This window comes from Medicago truncatula, chromosome 6, assembly GCF_003473485.1.
Source record: "Medicago truncatula cultivar Jemalong A17 chromosome 6, MtrunA17r5.0-ANR, whole genome shotgun sequence".
Lineage (NCBI taxonomy): Eukaryota > Viridiplantae > Streptophyta > Magnoliopsida > Fabales > Fabaceae > Medicago > Medicago truncatula.
Genome location: NC_053047.1, coordinates 9,482,448 through 9,510,312, shown reverse-complemented (window position 1 = coordinate 9,510,312; position 27,865 = coordinate 9,482,448). Strand labels below are relative to the sequence as shown.

The 27,865-nt window shown below is 33.0% G+C and overlaps 2 protein-coding genes across 3 annotated transcripts; one reads left to right on the top strand and one right to left on the bottom strand.

The window, feature by feature from the left end:
• The first annotated feature begins 16,018 nt into the window (after positions 1–16,018).
• LOC120575863 (putative defensin-like protein 244) lies at positions 16,019–16,693 on the top strand. Its single transcript, XM_039826634.1, has 2 exons — positions 16,019–16,184; positions 16,353–16,693. The coding sequence occupies exons 1-2, from the start codon at positions 16,109–16,111 to the stop codon at positions 16,628–16,630; spliced, it is 354 nt and encodes a 117-aa protein (XP_039682568.1). The 5' UTR covers positions 16,019–16,108; the 3' UTR covers positions 16,631–16,693.
• A 240-nt stretch (positions 16,694–16,933) lies between these two features.
• On the bottom strand, positions 16,934–25,948 carry LOC25495793 (alpha-L-arabinofuranosidase 1). Of its 2 annotated transcripts, XM_024785314.2 has the most exons (20): positions 25,781–25,948; positions 24,103–25,199; positions 23,865–23,999; positions 22,385–22,431; positions 22,064–22,206; positions 21,705–21,965; positions 21,328–21,446; positions 21,061–21,214; positions 20,439–20,508; positions 20,056–20,201; positions 19,511–19,556; positions 19,364–19,416; positions 19,089–19,245; positions 18,887–19,005; positions 18,723–18,797; positions 18,483–18,586; positions 18,295–18,351; positions 17,987–18,182; positions 17,334–17,477; positions 16,934–17,214 (listed from the first exon to the last, which is right to left on the bottom strand). In XM_024785314.2, the coding sequence occupies exons 5-20, from the start codon at positions 22,166–22,168 to the stop codon at positions 17,119–17,121; spliced, it is 1,902 nt and encodes a 633-aa protein (XP_024641082.2). In that variant the 5' UTR covers positions 22,169–22,206; positions 22,385–22,431; positions 23,865–23,999; positions 24,103–25,199; positions 25,781–25,948; the 3' UTR covers positions 16,934–17,118. The 2 variants fall into 2 exon arrangements, with proteins under 2 accessions (XP_024641082.2, XP_013451491.2); XM_013596037.3 differs by lacking the exons at positions 23,865–23,999; positions 24,103–25,199; positions 25,781–25,948 and having other exon boundaries at positions 22,385–22,612.
• Positions 25,949–27,865: the final 1,917 nt, after the last annotated feature.

The following is a 27,865-nucleotide window of genomic DNA, read 5'->3' as shown; positions in this document are numbered from 1 at the left end:
TGAAACTCTATTTAAAATGTAGCAAGATGTATTTATGGCTTCTGCCCAAAAATATTTCTCAACATTTGATTCATTTAAAATAGTTCTTGCCATTTCTTGCAAAGTTCTATTTTTTCTTTCAACAACTCCATTTTGTTGAGGAGTTCTAGGACAAGAGAAATTATGAGATATTCCATTATCACTGAAAAATTGTTCAAAAGAGGCATTTTCAAATTCTCCTCCATGATCACTTCTTACTGCGATAATGTTCATTTCTTTCTCATTTTGAACTTTTTTGCAAAAGGTTTGAAAAGCTTCAAAAGAATCATTTTTATGTTTTAAAAATAAAACCCAAGTGAATCTGAAAAAATCATCAACGATTACAAAGCCATATTTTTTGCCACCAAGACTTTCTATTGAGATAGGTCCAAATAAATCTATGTGAAGTAGTTCAAGAGGTCTTCTTGTTGAAATGAATTCCTTTGGAGGAAAACTACTTTTGACTTGTTTTCCTCTAACGCATGCTTCACATATTTTATCCTTCTCATAGTTAATCTTAGGAAGTCCTCTTACTAAATCAAGTTTTGATATTCTGGAAATTGTTTCCATACTTATATGACCTGCCCTTTTATGCCAAATCCATTTATCCTTTTCAAGGGATATAAAGCATGATTCGACAGGGAGTTCATCTAAGTATAAAGTGTAGACATTTTTATTTCTTGATCCGGTAAAAAGGATTTTTCCTGAATTCGCATGTGTGAGGTTTGAATATTACTTCAAAACCACTGTCACACAATTGACTGATGCTAATTAGGTTATGTTTCAGTCCTTCTACATATTGAACATTTTCAATTTTAGCGGAATTTATCTTACCAATAACACCTATACCTTTAATCCGAGATTTTTCATTATTACCGAAGGTTACCAATCCTCCTTCCTTTTTGGTGAAGGAGAGAAAGCTTTGTTTATCTCCAGTCATATGTCTTGAGCATCCACTGTCCAAGTACCAGGGCTTTTTCTTGACTGTTATGAGACATTCCTGCAGTAGAAGTTAGTAGTGCTTTGGGTACCCATAATTTTCTGGGTCCTTGATGGTTAGTGTTATTAAGAGTTTCCTTTTTATGAAGATTAGTGTATTTATTTTTAAATTTTTGTGACGCTAATCTCTTTCTTTTTCTGAAACAAAAAGGTTCAAGGTGTCCATATTTTTCACAATATGTACATTTGTATCTTTCACATGTGTTTTTAATTTTTTCAGGAATGAAGAAATTTTCATAAAGTTTTTGTTTTTGATTAGTTTTGAAACCTATACATGCTTTATCAAAAACGCTTACTTGTGATCCCATAATTTTTTGAAATGTTTAAGTAGATTTAACAAAGTTTGAAATATCATTTTTTAATTGTAAAACATTTTCTTTTAAAATGACGTTTTCCTCTTGAGAATTATTTTGTTTCTTAGAGACTTCTTTTGATTCAGACTGTTGAATATTTTTTATTAGATTTAGCTTTTCTTTTTCCAAGATTTCCTTTTCCTTTCTTAGTTCAAGATTTTCATTTCTTAATCTCTCACATTCTTTTTCCAACATTTGAGAACTGTAAAAGAGATTATCAAACAAATGTTCAGTTTTTTCACATGATGAGCAAGGATCAAGATTTACCTCTTCATTGTCTGATTTTGTCATTAAGCAGAAATATGCTTGTTCATCTTCATTTGTTTGTTCTTCTGGTTCATCCCACGTAGTCATGAATGATTTTTGATTTGTTTGAAGGTTGCTTGATTTTCTTTTGTTTAGAGGACATTCATTTTTGTAATGTCCCAGTTTGTAGCACCCGTAGCAGACAACTTGACTTTTGTCAAGCTCAGTCTTTGGGTTTTCTTTTCTGGCTGGGAACTTTCTTTTATTTTGATCTCTTCTTTGAATCATTCTCTGAAGTTTTCTGGAGAGAAGAATGATTTGATCTTGTTGATCTTCATCATCAAGTTCTTGTTGTTGATTGTCAAAGTTCATTTCAAGTTCTTGATTTAGTGATTCTTGATTTGTTTTGAGTACAATCATTTTGCTTTTGTTTGAGGATTTATCCTCTTGCAAAAGAATTTCATGAGCTTTTAGAGATCCAATAAGATCTTCTAATCTGAGTTTTTTCAGATTTTTTGCTTCTGTTATGGCTGTTACGATATGTCTTCAAGATCTTGGGAGACATCTTAAAATTTTTCTTACTCTTTCATGGATTGTAAAATCCTTTTCAAGAGAGCGTAACTCATTCATAATGATAGTAAACCTTCCATACATTTCATCTATGGTTTCGGTTTCTTTCATTTCGAATAGTTCAAACTTTCGAACACCAATGTCAATTCTTGTTTCTTTTACGTGATTGGTGCCTTCATGATGTACCTTCAATGTGTCCCAAATTTCTTTGGCATTTTTGCATTGTTGTACTCTATCATATTCTTCCCTGCTCAATGCCATGGTTAGAAATAGTTTAGCTTTAAAATTTAATAACATGCGCTTACCTTCTTCTTCTGACCAGTCTTCCTTTTTCTTTTCATTTAGATCTTCATCATATGGAATGTAGTTTACATTTTCAACTACCGTCCACATGTGATTGTCTTGTGATTGTAAAAATAATTCCATTTTTCCTTTCCAATAATAATAGTCCGTTCCTTCAAAAAGTGGTGGTCTGTTTGAAGAACCTCCTTCGGACATAAATTTAATTTTAGACATATTTTCCTTTCTTGATTCTTCAACACCGTTGGGTGTTTAGGTTTTGAATTTTCTTTCTTCTACACCGTTGGGTGTTTAGGCTTTGAATCTTCTTCCTTCTACACCGTTGGGTGTTTAGGTTGTGTTGAGATTTATTTTCTGGATCTTTTCCTCCTGCACCGTTGGGTGCGTAGGTTTTTAGAGGCAGTGCTCTGATACCAATTGAAGTAAAATATTTTCACAAGAAAGGGGGGTTTGAATTGTGACCTGTTTAAAATTTGTCTAATAAAAATTTTCTTTTAAATTAACAATCACAATTAGTTTGTTAGTTAATAATGACAATAATGAGTGTGAGGTGTGTGATTTTGAACAATCAATCAAAAGTAAGTAGGGAGAGAGAAATGACACACAAAAGTTATCGTGGTTCGCCAAACGCCGGCTACTTCCACTCCCCACACAAGTTTGAGATTATCCACTAGGTAGTTGTGTTAAGTAACGTTAACCACAACTCCTCTTTTCCTTGTTCACAAATGAGTAACCTTTACTCTTGCTAGATCCGACTGATCTTTCCTGCAACGAGTAAATCTACCTTTGCTTTTACAACCAAAGAGAACGAGTAACAATTACCCCTTGCTAGATCTTCCTGATCTTTTCTGCAACCGAGTAATTTTACCCTCCTTTTTACACACTTGTTACCTACAAGCTTTACAATCCAATAAGAAATAACTTATTACTTGGACCAAAATAAAATATTTGTAGTAAAAACTAAAAATAGCTCAGAACAAAAGAGCAATTTTTAGAACACTGAAACAATCTAAAAATGAGAGAGCTTTTGCTTTGATGTATGCTTGAATTCTTTCTCAAAAATTCGGTGCCTATTCCTTTGTCATGAGCTTGTTATTTATAGGCAACCAATTGCTCAAAACAAATTGCTTTCTCTCCTTTCCCACGTGAGGAGCGTATGACTCATATAGGTTCACATGTGTGAAGCCAATTCCAAGGTCCCACATGTTGCTTCCAATTCTTTTTGTTTTCCCACGTGTATGGGCAGGATCTTTCTTTATGTAATTCCTTTTGAGACTAAAGCTATATAGCTCATTTATCTTCTTTCAATTTCTTATGGATCCATGTAAGTGTGCAAGATAGATATTTTATTTCTTCTCACGTGTGCCTTGTTTGATGCTTTCCAGCCAATTGTGTTTCATCCACATCCACATGTCATTATTTGTGTGGTCCAAATTTAAGCATAATCCAAACTTGTTAGATATGAACCTTTTGCATATAGTTCCTTTTACGGCAATAAAGCTTGGATTTGTTTGTACTTGCATGCATATTTGATTTGAAATGTAGTGGTATTGGAGACATAGAAAGCCATTGCAAAGAAACCACTTGCTTGTATATTTTTGTGTATGCCAGCGTGTTCCATAAGCTTGGGCATGTTTGGTCCAATTTTATCCAATGCATTCTTATCCATTAATTTCTTGCTTTGTCCATTGTATGAGAATGCTCAAATATATTTTTAGAGAACACGTTATATCAATTCTTTGAGCTTAAGTTCCTGCACTTAAAAATACTCATACAAAGATGTTAAATACAATAATATCAGAATTCATTTATAAAATAAAATCTAAATATATTTTTTCATCTTTAAAACTAAAATAGGGATTTATGAATATTATCTCAACAAAATCACCATGAAGGAATGCATTGTTAACATCCAATTGATGGATATTCCAATGGTTGATGGAAGCAACAGCCAATAGTACCCTGATTGTTGACATTTTGGCAACCGGAGAGAACGTTTCAAAATAGTCTACACCCTCAACTTGATTGTAGCCCTTGGCTACTAACCGTGCCTTGTATCGTTTTATGCTTCCATCAGATTTTCTCTTTATTTTATATACCCATTTGCTGTCGATTGCCTTGGCATGAGGGGGAAGGTCAACTATGGACCAAGTGTGATTGAGAGCAAGTGCATCCAATTCTAACTGCATTGCCTTGACCCAACGATCATGTTGACAAGCTTCAGCATAGCTAGTGGGCTCATGCTCTGTAAGGAGAGAAAGTGTGTACTTGTGCTGAAGGGGTGAAATATTGGAATGGCTAACAAAGTTAGTAATGGGATAAGGTGTCTTATGAACAATTTTGTCACATTGATAGTCCATAAGATGGAGGGGTAGTCTTTTTGGTCTGGCGGATTTTCTTAGGGAGGTAGGCAAAGTTGGTTCAGTGGTAGTGTTAGTGTTAGGGAGAGGTGAAGATGGAGAGGAGTCTGGTGTGTTATTTGTGGCTGGTAGGTCAATAGGAGGTGAGGCTATGAGTGTTGGTGGTGGTGGATTGGAATGTGGTGTGAGGGGAAGTGTGAGGTACTCCCAGCTAGATTTAGTAGGAGATAAAGATTTGTATGGAAAAATAGTTTCTTCAAATTGAACGTGTCTAGACACAATGATTGTGAAATTATGTAAGTCTAGAACAACATAGCCTTTCATCCCTTGTCTAAAACCGAGAAAAACACATTTGCGAGCTCTATGGTCCAATTTAGATTTATGGTAATCTTGAGTAGTAGTAAAGCAGAGTGAACCAAACACTTTGAAACTAGACAAATCAGGCAATTCATTGTACACTAGTTTATAAGGAATTTCTCCTTGAATAGCATAAGAAGATATTCTATTCATAATAAAAACAGCATGAGCGACTGCAAATCCCCAATACTTGGAAGGCAAATAGGATTGTAAAAGAAGAGCTCTAGCTATATTCAAAATACATTGATGCTTGCGTTCCACCCGTCCATTCTGTTGTGGTGTCCCTACACAACTGGTTTGATGAATGATACCTTTGCTAGCATAGAAATCAGCAAGAGTGAACTCCGGTCCGTTATCGCTACGTAAGACCTTGATTTTGGCATTAAATTGTGTCTCAACATAAGCAACAAAATTTTTAACTTGTGTCATTGCCTCATGCTTGCCCTTTAAAAGAACCAACCATGTAAATCTACTAAAATCGTCAACAATGGTGAGAAAGTACTTGTGTCCGTGCACAGTGGCAGTAGAAAACGGACCCCATAAGTCCATGTGCAATAATTCAAAACAACAAGAGGCTCTATGGTTACTGAAATTAAATGGCAACCTCTTTTGCTTAGAAAGATGACAAATATCACAACTCGCTGTATCTTTATTCAAAACAATATCAGGATACAATTTTGCCATGGCCTCTATCCTACTACATGATGTATGACCAAAACGGAAGTGCCATAGGGCAGTTTTAGGAATGGTAACAGAGTTACAGTGAGTACCTGCCATATAAACAGGTGAAGGACCATGAGAAGTAATGCTCTCTAAATAGTAAAGTCCATTGACCATTCTACCCGAACCAATCATCTTCTGCATGGAGGATTGAATCAAACATAAATTGTCAGTGAACACAAAACTGCAATCCAATGCTTGAGTTACTTTTGAGATAGATATCAAATTGTAATTGAATTGAGGCATATAAAGGACACCAGTGAGAGTGATCAAAGCTGTGACGTGAATATCACCAATAATATTTGTGTGCACTAAGTTCCCATTTGGCAACCTAACAGGAATATCAGGAACCCTTTTATATCGACTAAACATGCTAAGGGAACAACAAGCATGATCGGTAGCTCCACTGTCCAATATCCAGGCATCTATGGAACCAGAAGTAGAGCAGCATGAGACACAAGTCTTACCTTGTGTCATGTCAGAGCGAGGCTTTGGTGCTCCAAGATGTCGAACAACATTCACCGCATGCTCAGCATCACCCTTGACAGTGTTCTTGAGAATAGATCTGAGAGCTTGCATCTCCTCAATGCTAAAGAAAGCTCCAGGGTGAGAGTCATCCATATGAGCAGAGATCGACCTAGTATCTGTATCATCGGTATCTACACAATTAACTGTAGCCATCAGGTGCTTAGCAGGTGCAGAACCATCGCGAAATCTGAAACCCGAAGGGTAGCCATGCTTTCGGTAACATGTATCCACAGTGTGACCAGTGCGATTGCAATAAGAACAAGGCTTAGTACTGGAATTGCCCTTGCCTTTACCATATACAGTGGGTTTCTTACCATCAGAGAGGTTAACCATGACTTCTGAATTCTCAGTAACATCCAATCCATTGAGACTCTCATGTTGAAGAATCATTCCAAAAACAGAATTAAGATTGGGAAATGGTTCCATCAAAAGAATTTGGGAACGAACAATTGCGTAATTATCGTTCAAACCTGTGAGAAAGAGGAGTATCAGATCCTCGTCGCGAATTGCGCATAGCTTCACAACTGCATCTAACATTGCAAGTGCAATTAGGAATTGGACGAAAAACCTCCAATTCTTCCCAGTAGCTCTTGAGTTCGGTGAAGTATTCAGTGAAAGAGAGAGAATTTTGACGAAAACTGTGTAAATCGCGTTGTAAGGTCGAAATGCGAACACAATCAGCGCGAGAGAAACGTGCCTGCAAATCGTTCCATGCATCAGTGGCACTATCAGTGTAGATGAGGCTTTGCGCGATTGAAGGAGTGACAGAGTTCATTAACCAAGAATGAACAAGGTTGTTGCAGCGGATCCACGCTTCAAAGGTTGGATCGAAGGAATCTGGCATCGGAGGCGAACCATCAATGAATCGGAGCTTATTTTTCATGATAATTGCTTTCTTCATCAACCGAGACCAAGAATGGTAGTTTTTGCCATTAAGCAGCGGAGAAACGAGCGCCGCCGTCGAGCTTTCAGTAGGATGAACATAGAAAGGGTTCTGAGAAGGATCGGTGAGAGCCGGAACGCCGAGAACCTCCACCACCGAACGGTTGCGAACCATTCTGTAACCGCCTCAACAAACTCTCAGGCTCAATGATACCATATGAATAAACTGTGAACTGGACAGAGAAGAAAAGAAAGGGGGGAAAAACTCTTTCTATTCAATTAATTGAGAAATGAGTACATAAGTGTATTTATATGTGTATAGTTTCAACAACTTGCTTAGTTGTGTAACTAATTCACTAATCCTATTGTAACCAACTACTTATAGCTAATTACAACAATTATTTCTACACCATCTTCCAATTTTTGAATTAATGGGCAGCTTTTTCAAAAATCATGGGGCATTGTGTAACGATGGTATGCTCTTGTACTAATCTTGTTTGATTAACTTAACAATTTGTTTTGGACCATGATTAATTTAACGAGGTTGTGATTGGACACTTTATAAATATATTTAATATCCTTAAAAAAAAAATTAATATACCGTCAATTTTGGGAATTTTTACCACAACTAAAGTTGTGATTTATTTTATTTTTTTTGTTTAAGTTTTGTTAACTTGTATCTTAAAGACACATGTTAACAAACTTAAAAATAGAATTTTAATATTGAAAAAAATAATTTCTTGGACCAAATAGGATCTTGGACCATGACTCAAGATTGTGAATGTCAACAACAAGCTTCCAGAATATAAAGCGTAGCTGCGCATGTTGTGTAGATTGTGATTTCGAAGCCAACTTAAGTGATGCTTCACAAATCAATTTTGTTAGGAACATCCTCACATAAAGTGAAAAAATTAAAGAAAAAATATTTAGTCATATCAATTGACTTCATTCGATTTTATTCTCTTTTATTTTTTTAATGGTTTTGTGTGTATGCCTAAATATAATTATTTATACTTGTGCCTAGGTAAGTATAGAGAGAAAGAGAGAGAGATTGTCGTAAAAAAATAAAAGAAATGAAGACGTGACAAAAGAAAAGAGAGAGAAACAGCAACGATGATACCGAGGGGAAGAGGACTACACCGGCGAGGATGGCATCGTCGGAAACAGCAACTTTGATGACGGCAAAGACAATGATAATGACGACAACATTTGTTATGCTGGAAACGGCAACGATGACGGCAAAAAAATAGACATTTTTGAAATTCATAATTAGAATTTTATTTGTGTTTGTGTACGTAGTACGAGGAAATAGACATTGCATATTAAATTTGCAAAAAAAATATAAAATGGTGCACAAGCTTCTAATACTAAAAATAAGAAGAAAAAAGGAAGACAGTTGAACTTAAGCCACTTCTATTAAGAAGACTTGAAGAGATATGTAGAAGTTGTACTCCTGATTACAATTTAATCATGATAAGTTATATCGTTTTGAATTCTTGCATGTTACTTGAGATTAAGTTTTTCTCTCCATCTCTTTTCAAATAAATTTGCAGATCATTTAAAACAGAACAGGGTGTTAAAAAATTCATGACTATAACCAAACATGTTTTATCAATCTTTGTATGCAGGATATGAATTGGGTTTATGGCAAAAACAAATAATCAAATTTATTGAAACATTCATGAATCAAAAAAAGAGCAACATCAAACCTTGTAGTGATACTAATGTTGATGAGAATTCACAACAGCAGTTTATCAAACATAATTTTATCAACCATAAATTCAAAAATGGATTTCAAACAAAGAAAATGGCATATAGATTTGAACCAAAACATGAGCAAGAAAACTGTAATAACTTATGAACATCAATGTATCTTATGAACACCATCCTCAACACCTCTTTTATTATAATAAAAACCTTATATCATAAATCTATATAGTTTGACACAAATGGTAGATACTTGAGTCTCTTAATTATTTAATTCAGAATTTTGCAATAACGCACGGAAGATACATTAGTTTACAAAATCAAAAAACTCATTTCTATTTATTTACCCATTCTAAATTTTGATAATATTATAGTAGTAGATAATTCGTGAAACATCATATAAGGACGTTAAAATATTCATAAATAAAATTATATGATACAAATATATGATAATTTTAGCATTATAGTTTGTGTGGGATTTTTACTTCATTTGTTGTACTTGCACATGTGGAACGGTTTTGCTATTGCTAGCATGTGTAATGTTTGACTTTTCAATGGTTTCTACTTTCTCTAATATTCTCATTTGTTGTGCTACTTCATCAACACATATCAATTTTTGTCTATTTTATGAAACAACTTGTATATATATAAGTTACCATTATTTGGCTCCCCTCACATTTTTAGTCAAGATCCGTCACTGTTTCCTCATCTAAAAATTTCATATTAGAAGAGATATGGAGACTATCATCCAAATGATGGATCAACCTATATATGTGATAGTGGTGCTTAAATCGTGTATGCAATAGGATTATGGTGGCTCATGATTGTGAATGTCAAGAACTTTTGGAAAATAAGCGTCGATAAGTATGTTGTTTCAATTGTAATTTCGAAGCCAACTTATTAAGTGACGATTTGCACGTACACCATGATAATACGCATGATAGATGTAACAAGTAATCAATGGGCACTTATATTTGGACACTCCTTATCTTCAACCAGATATTCAATATCATATTTATCACATCATTAACCTTATATCTATCTATCTATCTCATGGTGTAAATAAGTGGTTTGGGTGTCTATAGAAATCTTTTTCCTTAATTAATTATTAATGAAATTTAGTAGTAGCTAATATTGTTTACCATATTGTTTTTTATTGAGTAATAATACATCAATATTATAAGAGGAGGGATATATTAACTGGCTGGATTCTATGATTTAAAATAAACCTCAAACTCATGATCATCACCATAGATCTCAGCCTCTTCTCCATTCTATGATTTGAAATCAATCAATCTTTTTGGATGCAAATCATAGTAGTCTCAATTTTTAATTCTATATAAACGGTTTTTCAAACTTTGATAAATCCCAAAAAGAACTTCTTTTGTGCCATCGATTATAGTTATGAAATTGAGTATTCAATTTATTGTGATTTGGACCAACATGGTGTTATCTTCAATTAGCTAAAAACATATGGTATATGAAATCCTTGATAACTATAGAAAAGGTAGACATTCTAACATATGATTTTGATGCAATATTATACATGAATGATTCAAGAAGTAAGGCTCGTATACTAAAAGAATTAGGGCTCGTGGGTGAGCAAAAAGAACATAAGGGCAAGGAGGCTGTTGTTATTGAAGATAGACGATATTCACCTTACTCGTCGACATCACATGAGTACAATCAATAAAATAAACTATAATATATATGAATACAAAATTTAAATTGTAATAAGCATTATCCATAAAGTTGACTGTTTTTTACAGTATAACTATTATTTTGCGGATTTCTTTAGTTGCAAAATAGATCTATAATTTTTAATTATTTATTTTTCCGAGTTATCACGGACCACCCCGGCCGTGAGGGGTCCACCACCGACCACTTGCATGCATGCATGGACGGACCTATACATGGCTAGCATCACCCCAACAATTCATACTACCATAGTACCCTATATGCGTGAATTAGTGTTTGCCCCCTAGCCACTATGTAATCCACAAAAGATTTGTCAAATGCAACACAACTTTATAAAAAAAAAAGGCTTAAATGTGTGTTTAGTCCCTGCACTTTCGCCTAGTTTTGGCATTGGTCCCTGCGCTTTTTTTTGTTTGGTATTGGTCCCTGCACTTTCTAAAACTTTTGGCTTTAGTCCTTCCGTTAACTTTCCGTTTAAAAAAAAAACCAAAACTAACGGTGTGCCACGTGGCCCAATCATGACACGCCACGTGGCACACTAAAAAACAGAAAAAATCAATTTTTAATTATTTTTTTACTTAAAAATATCATTAGTCCCTGCACTTTCAGCATTTTTTTATATTAGTCCCTGCACTTTTGTATTAGTCCTTGAATTTTATTTTTTTTAAAAAAAAAAAATACTTTCAATGAAATTATTATGTTTTAATTATTGTTTTGTTCATTATTTTTATTGAGAATAATCATAAAAAAATAAAATCAAAAAATCTTTGTTCATTATTGTCGTAATATAGTCTATTGTTCGACTTTGAAAGTACAATTATATGTTAATTAAAAATAATGAACAAAGATTTTTTTTATTTTATTTTTTTATGATTATTCTCAATAAAAATAATGAACAAAACAATAATTAAAACATAATAATTTCATTGAAAGTATTTATTTATTTTTTTAAAAAAAGTTCAAGGACTAATACCAAAGTGCAGGGACTAATATAAAAAAATGCTGAAAGTGCAGGGACTAATGATATTTTTAAGTAAAAAAATAATGAATAAAATAATAATTAAAAATTGATTTTTTTTGTTTTTTAGTGTGCCACGTGGCGTGTCATGATTGGGCCACGTGGCACACCGTTAGTTTTGTTTTTTTTTTTAAACGGAAAGTTAACGGAAGGACTAAAGCCAAAAGTTTTAGAAAGTGCAGGGACCAATACCAAACAAAAAAAAGCGCAGGGACCAATGCCAAAACTGAGCGAAAGTGTAGGGACTAAACACACATTTAAGCCAAAAAAAAATTGTCAATAGTCTAGTGGATGTAGCTCACACATTTTAAATGTGGAGAAGAATGGTGGTTGGGTTCGAGTTTTGATCTCTGCATATAGTAGTATGCAATGTCTCTATCAATTGAGTTAAGTTTACAAAACCATACCTTTTTAATTTTAACTAATCATATCATATAATATAATCATTTATTTTATGTTTTCACTTTATTTAAGTTTATGTTCACGGAGTCATAATTGATTATAGTTCTCTAAAAGTAATTTTCACATCGCTTTTAGTCATTGTTAAGTTTGAATCAATACATTCAAAATCAGTTTTTATCCAAGTTTCGTGATCAATTTCTGCTCTTAACAAAAATAATATTCAAGTTTCTTACATTTTTATATGAGAGATAAATCAAAATTCCTATGTTAATTTGTATGTTATATTTTTGTCATGAACTAAATTGTAGTAATATTTTTATTTTGATGCCTCGTTTATTCCAGCCACCCCCCTCAAGAATTATTTATGGTTTCGTCCCTGCATATGGACAGCGTCAGCCCAATAGAAAATTATTGATTGGTTAAAAATCTTACCAATAGAAAAGTATGCAATGAGAGAAAACGACGAAAAGACAAAATCGTAACCTAATTAAACGAAAAATATTACCAAAAGAAAAAAAAAAGGGTGTAGCGTAAAACAATAAGATAATTCACTTTTTATTCGAAAAAGAAAAGATAATTCATTTTGTTTGAATACTTTTAAAATAATGTTTAATTGCGTTACGTTTTATACATATCTGAAAAAAGTTAATTTTATTTCTTATATGTGTTAGGCTACACTCTTTATAGTAAAAAAGATATTTATGTCCTTAAAAAAAAGCTAATTAAGTTTTTAGTCCCTATAAATATTTACAGTTTTGTTTTAGTCTTTACAAAATAAAATCGCACTTTTTAGTCCCTGTGACATTTTTCTTAAGCATTTTAAGGATCAAAACTGTTGATGAAATTTTTTTGCACGGACTAAAAGTGCTGATGAAAAATTTTATAGGGACTAAAAATGTTGAAGGAAAATTTTCTAGGGACTAAAAAATGCTATTTTATTCTTTAGGAACTAAAAACAAAACTGTGAATATTTATAGGGACTAAAAACTTAATTAACCCTAAAAAAATCATGTGTAATAAATAACTATTTTTTAAAAAGTATTTATAGCTATAACTAATATACATTTGGTCAGAACAATTTTTTTTTTCTTTTTACGGTGTTTAGTGAAAGAAAAAAATATTTCAAAGAGATCCAAGTTTGAATGCTAGTGATCATAAAGGATTTAATAATATAAATATTTTTTATGTACTTTTTTTTTTTGTCAAATAATATAGATGTAAAAAATTCACATTTAAGAAGAATAATTGTGAAATCTAATGTATGTTTCATTACAAGTGATTTTCACATATCTTTAATTTTATTTCAATTATTTTTGTGATTTCGTCGTCTAGCACGACTTTGTTTATTTTAGTTTTTCGTCTTTGTGCGATGTGTTTTTTATTTTCCATCTTAATACGGCATTTATTTGATCAAAGTTGAAAGATTAGTTTTGATCAAGTGCATATTCAATCAATGATTTTTGCATCGTCAACGTTGCAGATCCGAAACATGAATATTTCGGTAATTTGAATATAGTCATATTTGTAGGCATATGTACTATGTCGTTTTATGTTATGAACATGGATGTTGTGAGTTTGTTCGCAATTTCATCTTTTTTGTTTTTGGCGACTTTGAATTTGTATTGTATTAATATACTCTATCAGTTTGAATGAATGAATGTTGTTTATTTTATTCAAAAAAATGTTCCATTTTTAACATTATTCTTTTTTAAAATTAATTACTAATCAATTTAGAATACAAATGAAGAATTCATTATATTTTGTCTACTAATAATATATTTTTATGGCTTTTTCTAGTCTCATGCCATACAATTCTAGTTACATTTAAATTTACTTAAAATTTTACAATAATATCGTAATTCTCTCTGTGTAAATTTTCTAAACCTTTTTTTCATTATCACTTTGAACCTTCACCCCTTTTCACCCACAAACCATCATGGAAGTGCAACCAATACCTACCAAAATTAAAGATTGAATCAATTTTTTTTCATTGATTCGTACTCTATTCATACAAGCAAGTGAATTTCATGAATTTCTTCATTCAAAAGTTTCTATTTATTGTTTGTTTGATGTCATTTTTTTCGTTTTGTTCCGATCTGTGTGTGACATATAGGGTAGACATGAATTTAGATTAAGCATGTATTATTTACGTTGGCAATGTGTGAAATTTAAGTTTGTGTAGCACACACAGGGGTAGCGTGATTTAAGTTTACGTAACACACATGTGAATTCAATTTACGTATATATAACTAATATGCATGAAGCGTTGACTCAATTTATACATGTACACGTAAACTCAATTTACTTAGTTTATATAAATGCACACGTAAACTTAGTTTACTTAACTTATAAACATGCACACGTAAATGCACACTCAATTTACTTATATTCATGTACACACGTGAACTCATTTTATAACTTAGTTTATTTAACTTGGGTTTGTCTAACATGTGCAATATTGCACATGTTAAGGAAACTAAAAGTAGCAACCTTTAATTGAAAAACAACAATCATTTATTGAAAAGTTACATATTTAATATAAAATGCACAAGTTACAATACAAATTTACTATTTTGAACTTCTTAACAAGTGCAAATTTACACATGATAGAAAAATTCATTTAACTTATGTAACCTCGGTTTACATAAACTAAGTTTACGTATATACAACTAATGTGGAAACGCGTAAACTCAATTAAAGGGTATATTTGTATGTAAACTCAATTAATGTGAGTAGTATCTGCCTATTTTTATTGTACTTTTTCCTACATAACAACTCCATAACTGCATTTTTTTTTTATAGATAGACGAAATGGCAAAACCATTATAAACTCACACACACAAATGGAGGTACCGGGGTTCGAACCCCGATCATGACATCCGGCCTAACAATTTGGGCATTTTTGCCAGTTGAGCTAAGACTTGTGGATTCCATAACTGCATTTAAAAAAATATCTTAGTAATTAAAATTTATTTCATTAATAAAATCACACAAGTAATTTTTTTTTTTAATGTATTATTCATACTAGAACTTTTACCCGTGCTACCGCCCGGGTCATAAACAATGGAAAAGCTAATATATTGCAAAGAGAAATTATCAGGTTTTTCTTCAGGTTATGATGAGTGATAATCGCAGCCTTGACATGAATTTTGGTTCTTATCCGTTGTGTGATTTATTTCAGTTCATGTGTTATGATTGTTATTTGCTTGAGAAATTTTTTCAATTAGACGGTGAATTTGGTTAATTTTGCATCAGAAGTTAAGTTCACGGTGTAAGCATAACAGATTTTATATCAAATTTAGCAGTATGCTATAAAAATCATGCTCCTAACAAAAAACAAAATGACAACTTCTGAACCAGAGGTGCACAACCAGAGAATTCAAACAACAATGAAACAGTTCGTTATATATGTTATATGCCCATATAACGGTTCCGTATATGAGCAAATGAGTGTATTATTTCTATGCATATGTGGGAAATAGCACCAACATTTAATATCTGATTGGAATATGGCATGGGGAAATGAAAGTCTGCGATCAGATTAGATCAAAGGATGAGATGCATGTTTAGCTAAATAATGAGATCCAACGGTCTCCCTTATTTTGGAGCCAAAACCATTTAGGTTTAGAGTTTGTAAAGTCATTAGCAATATTAACAAAGATTAGATATAATAATTGTGATATGATGAGACACCCGTAATAAGACTATGGAAGTAATATATATATATTTTTTTTCTTTTGACTACAATCAAGATAAGTCAATATCTTTATGTCATCAAAGTAATATCAATAAATATCATTAATTATATTTAAAGTCTCTAACATCAATTGTGTCCATATATATATATATATATTTTGAAGGAATTGTGTCCATATATATGTGTGCTCATTTACTCTCAATTACATTCATCCCAACATTTTTCATTTCAAAATTGGTAATATTGTGCAAGGATGACAATGAAGTTAGGAAGCATTCTCTTAATGGTTGGAGCTTTGTTTGCTCTCTTCACCCTCACCTATGGATCTGGTATGCTATATATTCACAACCTATGATTATTAATATTTTTCTTTTAAAAACTCGATATCCGATTCAAAAACTGACGAAGCCGATTGATATTTTCTTTAAAGTAGTAATACCATGCATGCTATATAAGTACTATATTTTTGATAATTTTAACAATTTATAATGTTGTAGATGTGCAGCCAGCAGACTCTGAAACAAAATTTTGTCTCAGAGAAATTATAAGAGATGGAAATTGTAAAGATCATGGACCATTTAAACGTGATTGTCATGATGAATTCTTTCAAACAGTAGGATCATGGACTATGGCTAAGAATTGTGAATGCAAACAACTTCAGGAAAATAAACGCAGCTGCCAATGTTGTATCAATTGTGATCATGAAGCTAAATTGTTAAGCGCCGCTTTGCATTTACGCCAAATTAATGATACACATGATAGATGTAGCAAGTAATTAATCAATAATGGAATTTTACAATCCTAATAATAAATACCTTATAGTATGAGTTTTGCATTTTGGACCTTTGTTTTAGGAATTTCTTTTCTCGTCCTTCTCTCTTACCGCGTACCCTATGCATATTGTAATATCCCATAAAATGGAAGGTTTTTGAACGTGTTTTAGAGGGTGTTTATGTTTTTCGGATTATGAAATCCAAAATTCGTAAGACGTATGAGAAACTGGTAGATAAAAAATTTCAAGCGACCCAGATTTAATTGCGATGTCAATCCCGGTTGTTGTTGTTTGGCCGGTTGTGAGTGTTGCCAACACACGTTTAAAAACAGGGACTAATCAACAAATTGTGACTAATTACATGGGAGGATATTTAATTAAAACGGTATATTAAACAATGTACTATTATTAATTTTTTGCCGACTATGTTGGAGATAAAAAATGACACACTGTGACTACTTCACCTGGGAGGATGACTTCACTGTGATTAATTACATGTTAAAATCAAATGAAGTAACTGAAACTGGATCTATATGGACATTTATGATCTTCCCAGCATTCTGAATTAGGCTTTCCTTCGGCACCACCTGCGTGTACAAAAAACATCGTTACACATATACTGTTCACATAACAAACACTCACCAAGACAAGTTGACAACATAACTAATTTAAAAAAGGAAAGGAAATTAACTATATGAATCAGTACCTTGTTTGGCTCTGAAAAAGAGTTCTCATCCATTGGATTGGATGATGTTAGCACTGTTTTTGTTAACTTTGAAAAACTCACACTTGATTCCAACCCTTCAATAGAAATCTCAATAATCACTGCTTTCTTGTCCAAGTTTGCAACCTGCAAAGTCATCAGCTTCTTTCATATGAGAAATTCAATTACAGCACAAGAAGAGGAAATACTTATTCATGTCCTTAAATGTGTCACACAATGACATTATTGTAACTGAAACTACAAACATCATTGATTGAGTGTATCTTCTATTACTCATTTCATTGACCAAATTGATTAACATATGACACATTTGATTATCATATAAACTAATAAAAGACACAGTTGATGAAAAAATTGACAAATGAAAGATACATTCGAGGATTGTTCTTCTAATTTGGGTGAACTCACGGACTATAATGACAGATTATAATATATTCGAGGATTGTTCTTCTAATTTCATTGACCAACAGTTGATGAACAAATCGACAAACAAAAGATACATACGAGGACTGTTTTATTAATTTGGGTGAACTCAGAGACTATAACGATAGATTCTAATATATCCAAGGCCAAAAATGATTGTTGTTACATATTTAAGGTCGAAAAGTAAATAAGCTGAAGAGAACCTATTTTACCTTAATCCTTAAAACTGATTTACCATCTACAGGAGATTTCCATGAAATTGCAGATGCAGCAAGTGTAGGAGAATTAGTCTGAAGAGTTGAATTTAAAAATGTGGCTCCACTTGATTCCTTGAAAAGCTTAATCAACCAATAGCTTGGAGTTCCATAAACTTGGTAAGAATCAAATACAATTGCATCTGGAGTCCAGCTAACCATCGAAAAATCAAATAATGCTTGATTATCCTTTTTGGTTTGAAGAAAATACTTCACATAAATTAAATATATATGTGCAAGAAAAATACATATTAACAATTACATACCTCCTGTTATTGGCATTCACAAAGAGGGGCGCATAATTAACCATGCTAACAACATCACTGCATTAAAAAAGAAAAGTGTTAGGTAAGTTATAAAAAAGTGAACTTGATTGAGAGCTCATATTCATTATCTATCTAATAGCTTAGTGTGTGAAATAAGAAATTACTAAGAAATTTAGGTTTGAACAAACCTATTTTTCTCTAAGCCAATAAGGAACCCAGCTTCTGCTACAGCTGCCAATAGGGTTCCATTTCCAGCATCTCCTCCATTTAAAGCATACTCACTCACAAAAGCCTGAACAGTAGTTGAATTAATCACGTAAAATAACTATTGAGAGGAGTAATTTACCATACAACAATATATGATTGGTCAAATTAAAATTTATTTAATAACCACATAAGTTGAATATGCATGATGAGGATCTTCAAACCTTAGGACCAACACGGGGCGAAGAATCTAACTCTTTAGCCTTGTGAAACATATCTTCGGCAGTTTGTGGGTATTGCTGACAAGAAAATATATAGTATTAGAAGGATAGTAGCAATTGAAGCAAATGAAAATGAAAGGTATTAGAAGGCTAGTTAGGATATTTACATGATAATCATAAAGATCGGCTGGGTGAGGTAATTGGTGCTTAGATGCATCACAATTTGTGATGATTTGGATATTTGGGTAGGCCCGTTTGATTGAATCATAGAAAATCGGGTAATTTTCTGGTAAAATAAATACAAAGACATTAGGAAAAATAAACAAAAAAAAAAAGTGCAAAATTAATGAAACCAATAAACGCGTATACCTAGATAGAAAGGTCTGAGTTTGTCAATGTCACAGTCTTCATTTCCGACCGCTACATATCTTAGGTCGAAAGGTTTAGGGTGTCCCATAGAAGCTCTGATGGAACCCCACCTTGAAGTGGGACTTCCTATAGCAAACTCAATACCATCAAGGGCATCCTAAAAATATAATCAAAATTGGAAGTGATAATCAATAATTATGAAAGTTTGTAAGAAAAATAATAGAAATTGGGGAAGTTAATAAATAAATATGTAAGTTAGAAAAAGAAGGCCATACTTGTACAGATGGTGAAATGGCAGAGACATTAACTTGTTCACTATGGCTGATACCTAAAATAAGATATATTTTTAAAAGATCAAGACATGCTTACCAGCGTACCTCAAAAAGATGAAAAGAAGAACATAGTTAGGACAAGAAGAATACCATTATTAAAAACCCATATTGGCAGTGCATTAAGATCTTCTGCTAGCTGCTCAGAAAAAATGGAGAGTATTACAAAAAACTAAAATTTGGTAAGTTCATTAGTCATCCAGCGTTTTCTCTGAGTCATGGTTCAATTGGTTCGACCAATTCAACTGACAGAAGGTATGTTTGAACCAGATCCAGAGATAGGCCTAGTGAGACTCATAAATCATTAATCAACGGGTTTAATCGGTTAAATCAAGTTTGAACCAAACGACTAATATATAAATAAATAAGTATTAAAAAATTTTGTTTATAAAAAAAGAAAAGAAAACAAACAGTTCAATTGAACCATTATTGAACTGTGGTTCAAACCAATTCCACCCGGTTTGATCCAATTCAAAAAGATTATAAACCAATTGTGGTTGAAACAATCAACAGATTAGCCGATTCCCGATTCAACCGACTGAACTGGTCGATTAGATATGATTCTAACAAGTTTGAAAAATTGATACCATATCATAATCATCATAATAATAGTAAAGTAACTAGAAAAAGATACATACTTGGAGACCCTCAAAAAAACCAAACCCATCATCCGTCCAATAATCCCAAACATCGCCATAGTGACCAGGTCTGTTCTCCCAAGGTCCAATTGTTTGTTTCCATTGAAACGCGTTTTTTAACACATTTCCTTCAACATAGCAACCACCTATATTACATTGCAATGAAACAAAACAAAAAATGAAAATATCATTATATATAGGTACATTATATTGTATCACAAAATAAAATGATGGACCACTTGTCACAGGACCAACAATTGTAACAACTTGCAAAATTTATATAAAAATAAAAAATTGTAACAATTAATTGCAATAATAGTGAAAGGGATAGAGCATCTTTTCTTGGCCCTTTTTGGTAAGATATACTAAAACTTGATGTATACCTGGAAATCTAAATATTCTTGGTTTTAACTCTGCCACCATTTGAAAAAGATTCATACGGAAGCCATGTCCCTATGCCAAGAAAACAAAGTAATGAGTTTCACACTAATGGGAAGGAAATGGAAAGTGAATTAAAGCAACTACAATTGTAAAGACATTGAAATCGTGGTTCTAGAAAAAGGGTCTGCAACTACAATTGTGACTATGATGTCAACGTTTTTGATGTATCCATGATTGTATAGCAAGAAACTACATTTGTAGCTGCATCGACCGATTTCAAGCTTATTAGAAGAAAAAAAGAACCGGAAACTGCGATTGTGGGTACAATGTCAAGGTTTTTTATGCCTCTGCAATTGTATAGAGACTGCGGTTGCAACCACACAAGTCAATGTCAAGATTTTTTAAGGAAAAAAAGGTCTGCAACTGCGATTTAGAGTATGATGGCTAGGTTTTTATGTGTACCTACTATATCACAACCGTAATTGCAGATGCATTGACAGTATTTTACCACAATTTTTCTTAATAGATCTACACAACTGTGATATAAAACCTTAAGTAGCGTACAAAAAATAGTTGCCAAAGACCATTTTACTCGAAACACTAAAAATCGCTTCAAATACGTACCTTATAAGTGTCCAACGGCATAGCCGATACTTGGTCTAACCACACAGTCCCTTTCCTGGTTGCCGTAATTTGAAGGCTTGAGTAGTGGTTAGTTTCGGTGGCCTCCAGCACACGTTCCACCCTTCTCCATGTTGATGCATTTACACCAACACCACTGAAACATATAGACCAGACTATGTTATTATAATTTGTATTCAATCACTCAATAAATAAATAAATAAAAGCAAAGGAAAATATAATTCATTGTGTGTAGAGAGTCTTTGCAACCTGATGTCACTTGAAGCCAATTTTCCACCATTTGTTCCAACAAATGAAACTTTTAGATCAATTCCTTCTGTTGAACGAACATAAAAAACCACTTTGTATTTCTTCCCCTTCTCAATATTCTGTAAATAGAAAGAGAGAAAGAAATTGTGTCAAAAAATTTACAAAAGCCTTTTGATTAAATAAGCCAAAACACCTTAAAGTATTTTATAAGTTTGACTTAAATCATGTATACAATCGTCAATATAAAAAAATATTACACTATAAATCAATCGTAATGCCAGATCATTAAAAAGTCACATGTATCAATGGTTGTTATTTATTAAAATTTCAAAATTATAAACTTTTACATTTTTCAAGTAGCAAATAAATTATCTCACCATGCCCCAGAATCCAGGATTAGAGATGCCAACCCCATCAGGTAGGCATGAACTGGAGCGGTCACAGTGTACTTCCATCCTCAATGCATTCCTGTTACGCTGGAAGACGGAAGTCTGGTCAATAGATACAACAATTGCCGGTTTGTCTCCAATAACTTCCCATGGATGCAAACTGGAAGGAACTTTTTCTCCCTCAGCTTCAAAACCTCTGTTGTTTACGAGCTCCGCCCAAAGTCCACCAGCACCAGCGTGATTAATCTCCTTAAAAAACGAAATAAAAATGATAAAATATAACAATATATGAATAAATTCAGTAGGAATAAAAAAGAAGAAAAGAAAAATATAAAAATTGAACTTACCTCGAAAAACACTCCCATGAAGGTATCAGGGATTTGCTTCCCTGATGACCTAGAAGCATTGATGACCAACTTGGCTGTTTGAGCCTCAGTTGGATCGAATGCCATCAAAATGATACATAATAGATATATGGCTTTCAAGTGCACTGTAAATGTGAAAGAAAGAAAGAAAAAACATTAAAATTATATTTAAACCAAAATATATTTGAGTGTGAGTGAGCCTATGAATTAAGAAATAAACATTTGATCCAAGTTTATAAGCTACAAACTGTGTGTGATATAGTGGACTTGTGAAAAAGTATGATGAGAATGTGGAAGGTTTACCTGAGATGACATTGTTGGAGAAAGAAAGGATTTGTAGCTGAGAAAAGCTGAAGAAAGATGACATTGTTTGAAGTGAGTGAAGATTTCAGAGTTTTGAGTATGAGATATATATGCTTAGATGCAAGTTCTGATGCCTTTAAATGGACTCTCAATGACTTTTGAGTGTGAATGATTCTATCAATTAATAATGGAATATTTGATCTAAGTTTATATGCTAGAAATGGGAAATACGTGAACCATTTGTTCAATTCCTTAAAGGGAGGGTTTATTTGTACCTTATCTCTTAATATTGGATTTTTAATTTTTTTCCATAAAAAACATAGAATGTTAGCTGTAAACCTTTTATTTGTTGTAACCTCTAATCCCCTAGTTCCAAAGTATTTATGAGGATCAATTAAGAATCTCCTCAAATTAATAGCTGCATTCTTTGCATTACACCCAAAAAAAACTTCCAGGGATAACTACAGTTCCAATATTGAGCTTCATCATTTTTTAATCCCCTAGTTACAAAGTATTGATGTTCATCATTTTGAAATTATTTGGATTTTTATAATCAGATGCAATTTGAGCTAGTTCATTAGCTTCGAAATTTTCCATTCGAGGGATATATTCTAAAGTTAATTCATCAAAATTTGCAAGTAACTTATAAGCTTTTTCAAAGTATTTCAGAGGATCAATTAAGAATCTCCTCAAATTAATACATTCCTGGCTTTGAATTCAACCAATAATTCCAAGTCCTGCAATTAAAGCGTCATACTCTGCCTCATTGTTAGAACATTTTCTAGACACGTAAGTTTGGCTGGTTGTTCAGGTGGAGTTACTATCAGTATTTCGATCCCACTACCATTATTGAGGCATGATCCATCAAAATCTAGCTTCCATAAATCAAAACTTATATAGTTTTATTTGAAATTATTGTAACTGCCGACAGAATAATTAGGTGGAAAATCAACAATTATTTGGCCCTTCATTGCTTTTAATGGAACATTTTCTCAAATTTCTTATGATGATCAGAAAGCCCATCGAAACTTATCTTCCTTTTTTAGCTTTAATAAAGCTTTAAACACCTTTATTCTTCCAGAAAGATTCAGAACAAATCTTCTAAGTTAACTGACTTTGCCGCGGAAAGACTAAAGATGCGTTTTATTCTATGGAGGACTACATTCTAAAATGACCTCTATTTTGTTTGTATCCACTTCTACTCCTTTTTCTTGTATCAAGAATCTAAGAAATCTCCATGCAAATACAGCAAAAACACATTTAATTGGATTCATTTTCAAATTGAACTTCCTCATTCTTTTGAATGATGTTCTTAGATGTTGCAAATAGTCTAATTTTGACTTTTATTTGACCATAACATCATTAATGTGAAACTTTATAAAGCCATCAATAAAATAATGAAAATTCAAATTCATTGCTCTTTGATAAGTAGCTCCTACATTTTTCAATAAAAATGGCATTACTGTCAATTCGAAAGTACCTTCCCAATGCGCTCAACGACAGGAGAGAGAGACAGAAGTTTGTCTATAGGGCTGCAACTTCACCAATCCAAAACCATATCACCAATGTGAAATTCAGCAAAAGTGTGTTTAGCATCCGCATACTTTTTCATAACCTGTTGAGCACGCAGCAAGATTGTTTTCAGCAATTGCAAGGTGAGACCTCTTTCTAACAAAAGAGATTGCAGTGAAGGAGGGTCGTTTTCAGCCGTATCATACTTAATTATAGGTGGTGGGTCACGCCCGTACACAACCTTGAAGGGGGTCATGCCAATGCTATGTTGAAAAGAAGTGTTATACCCGAGTTCTGCCCAAGGGAGGAGCTTCGACCACAAGTTTGGAGACTGATTGGTAAAACAGCGGAGATACATTTCGAGGCACGAATTAACTGTTTCGGTCTGCCCGTCAGTTTTAGGGTGGTATGCTGAGCTCATAGCTAATTCAGTACCACTTAGTTTGAATAGGTGCTGCCAAAAAGCACTAGTGAAAGCTCGATCCCTATCAGACACAATACTGTGAGGAAAACTGTGCAGTTTGACAATGTTCTGCATGAAAGCTTCCGCTACTTTTTAGAGGTGAGAAATGTCCATACTTGGAAAGTCTGTCCACCACAACAACTATAACTGTGAAACCATTAGCACATGGTAAGCCAGTAATAAAATCCATCGATATATCGTCCCAAATAAGAGAGGGGATATAGGTAAGGGTTGAAGTAACCCGGCAGGAGCAGATGTGGCAGATTTAGCCTTTTGACATACCAAGCAATTTGACACAAATTTTCGAACATCACTGGCCAAGGATGACCAGAAAAATTGTGCAGCAACCCTTGCTTTTGTCCGAGCAATACCTGAGTGGCCAACTAAAATAGAGGAGTGAAATTCCTCCAATATAGTTTGAATCAGTGTAGAATTAGTAGGAACCACCAATCTGGACTTCCAAAGTAAGATACCAATTTTTGACATGATAAAAAGGATGAGGTCCTGCATCTTGCATACAAGCTTGTTTGACTCCCAACCAATGTAGATCCTCATTAATGGCAGCATTAATAAGCGTGATGAGAGACGAGGTAGGTCCGGTCCAGACAGAGCAAAGAAAGATCTAGGTAGTGCATCTGCAGCAACATTGTTCTTTCCAGGCTTTTATTCAATGGAAAAATCAAAGCCTAAGAACTTATGGAGCCATTTCTGCTGTTCAGGAGTTTGGATGGTTTGCTCAGTCAGCGATTCTAATAATGAATTTCTGACCCAGAAGATAATGTCTGAATTTTGCTATAGCCTCAGTTATTGTATAAAGTTCGCCTTTACGCAAAAAATCACCTGTAAAAGCAGACTGAATCAAATTCTAAACAAAAAAGAGGGAAAAAGCCTAAGCAGATAAAAATACAAAAGTATGTGATAAGATGTAAAAACATATGTTCTAGCCGAAAACAAGGAAACATCCTGACTACATCAAGGTTTTTGATGTGTTAACAACTACACATCCCGACTGCGATTGTTGGCACATGACCCACACTTAGTCACAATTTTATGCAATATCAAGCAACACAGAACATTACCATGACCGAAAAAGGAAATTCAAAACCTTGTAAAAGTCCTAAACCAAGGAATTAATTTACTGCAACTGCAACAGTTCAATTCTTGAATCTAAAGCAACTTCCAATGCTCCCTAAATTTACAAATATCATTCATTTTTGGGATAGTCCCTCAAAAAAACTGCTTAAAATTTGAATTGTACCTAATTCTCATCACACCCTTCAATTCATACCCAATTTCAACTCAATCATTTTTGGTTAAAGCAATTAGATCACAATTCCAATACATAAAAACATGAACTTTCTCAAATGGGGTTACATAAAAATCAAAACTTTAACAACAAGATGAAGAAGAAACACACGAACCTCAAAAGAATGATGAGGATAATAAATTCTAGCATGAACAACTTCATTGAACTAGTTCCTGTAACAATAACTACAGAGTCCACTATCTCCATTGGGAGAGAGTACGATGTAGTTCCAGTAACTATGAACATGATCACAATATTGAAGAAGGATGAGATCGATTTTGCTTTCATTTCATTTCAAATTATTATTATTATATTTAATTATTTCAATTTTTTTAAGAGTTTTTGATAGAATTATAGCTCATTTGTTATTGCTTTTTTTTTTTTTAATAAAAAGAAACTCATTTAAAAAAAAAAAAAAACTTTTAAGAGTATTGCATTTGTGAAATGAAAGACTAACAAAAGTGGGTCTCTTAATACGTCTTTATACATTCCTAGCACGCGCCCTCTTCAAATTGACCCGGTCCATTTAACTTATTTCAAGATCATAAGTTGATTCGGCTCAAAATCTCGATGATCGGTGATGACATGAATATTGCAATGGTAGCTGATATTGATTTCATCCTTATTTACAAGGTGTATAACCCTATCAAGCACTGACTCGAACACTTATAATCACACGATACTTTCTTTTTCTCTCATGATTTTCTTTTTATATCGTTTTGTCTCTTTTTTTTCCTTCTTCGTTAGTTATTACATCCTTATTTACAAGGTGTATAACCCTATCAAGCACTGACTCGAACACTTATAATCACTAATATTGCTTAAAAAGATATACTTTGTATATATTAATTTTTCATGAGTTTATAACTTATTTTTATTAGTTATTGTGTTTCTTGACAAACTAATTCAACTAGCTTGTAATTTAAAACTTATTATTTATATACTCAATTTTGAATTTTAATTTTCGAGTACTTTTTTGAATTTTGGTTGAATAATTCTAGAGTGATTGGGAGAAATTTTATTGGTTCTTTTTACATATTCACTCCCAATTGCTAAATAAGTGGTTCCATTTTATACGGACATCAAATTTTATATTCTACATTATCGGTGTAGGACAACAACACATGTGATCACGTTCGATTAATTTTTTTTTAAGAACATTCAATTAATTTGTTTTTTCAAAAATTTTACCAATGTTGGTAGTGATATGTCAGGTGTCGGGTGTCCATTTTTTTTTATGTATTTGATATACTTTTCTTGCTTCATGTGTTTGTTAGCTATGAGTAATGCTAGGTTATTCAAACTTGAAGACAAAGGGATACAATTTTTAATATCATGGAACAATTACCAAGTATGAATAGAGTTTTCTCTATGATTTCGCAACAAGAAAGACAACGACAATATGGACTCCTTCCTCCAGCAATTTGTTCTTCACTTCACTATTTTATCTCATCTTACTCACTATAGGTGTCTCATTGGCCGTCTCTTATATCTCAACACCACCAGACCAAATATTGCGCATTTTTTACCCAACGACTCAGTTAATCATGGTGCGACCAACAAAAGTTTACTACAAATTAAGTTGCAATGCGTATGCTATTACATCTTAAATATTCTCCAAGTCAAGGCTTATTTTTCGCTCGCAATTTTGAATTGCATGTCTTATTAGGATTTGCCAATGATGGCTGGATTTGTTGCATTGACACCCATAAATCAATCTCTGGTTATTGTTTCTTTGTTGGTATTACTTGGAAATCGAAGCAACAAACTATTATGTCTTGTTATTCCGTTGAGACTGAGTATCATGCCCTAGTTGTTTACTTGTCTCGTGATCTTTCCAAACTCTTCCGAAACTCTTTCACACTCCAAATTCAAAACAAGCCCTAACGGCTAACGCATCGACAGTGACTAGTGAAATCAATTTCAACGTATATTATAGCAAACAATGCATTTTTATAATCTTCCTCTATATAAAGTGAACCATGCATAAAGATCCACAAGATGGATCTCTCGCCCAATAAACTTTCTTAATCTTGTTTCAAAGAATCTGCCACCATATTTTTTCCAACAAAGTGCACTAGTAATGTCTTCTTCCAAGGTGCACATCAAGATTAAACTCAAATAGTACTTACATTATTCCAATACTTGTTTTTTTTTACCATTAACCACCACTAACCATGCATTTGGATTTGAACCATAG

Excerpts from the sequence above, each read along its gene's own strand:
- LOC120575863 (XM_039826634.1), top strand. The coding sequence starts at position 16,109 with ATGACAATGAAGTTAGGAAGCATTCTCTTAATGGTTGGAGCTTTGTTT. Across the intron at positions 16,185-16,352 it reads CACCCTCACCTATGGATCTG|ATGTGCAGCCAGCAGACTCT; the intron begins GTATGCTATATA and ends ATAATGTTGTAG.
- LOC25495793 (XM_013596037.3), bottom strand. The coding sequence starts at position 22,448 with ATGTCATCTTTCTTCAGCTTTTCTCAGCTACAAATCCTTTCTTTCTCC. Across the intron at positions 21,215-21,327 it reads TTGGCTTCAAGTGACATCAG|TGGTGTTGGTGTAAATGCAT; the intron begins GTTGCAAAGACT and ends TATATGTTTCAG. Across the intron at positions 20,509-21,060 it reads TGCCGTTGGACACTTATAAG|GGACATGGCTTCCGTATGAA; the intron begins GTACGTATTTGA and ends TTCTTGGCATAG.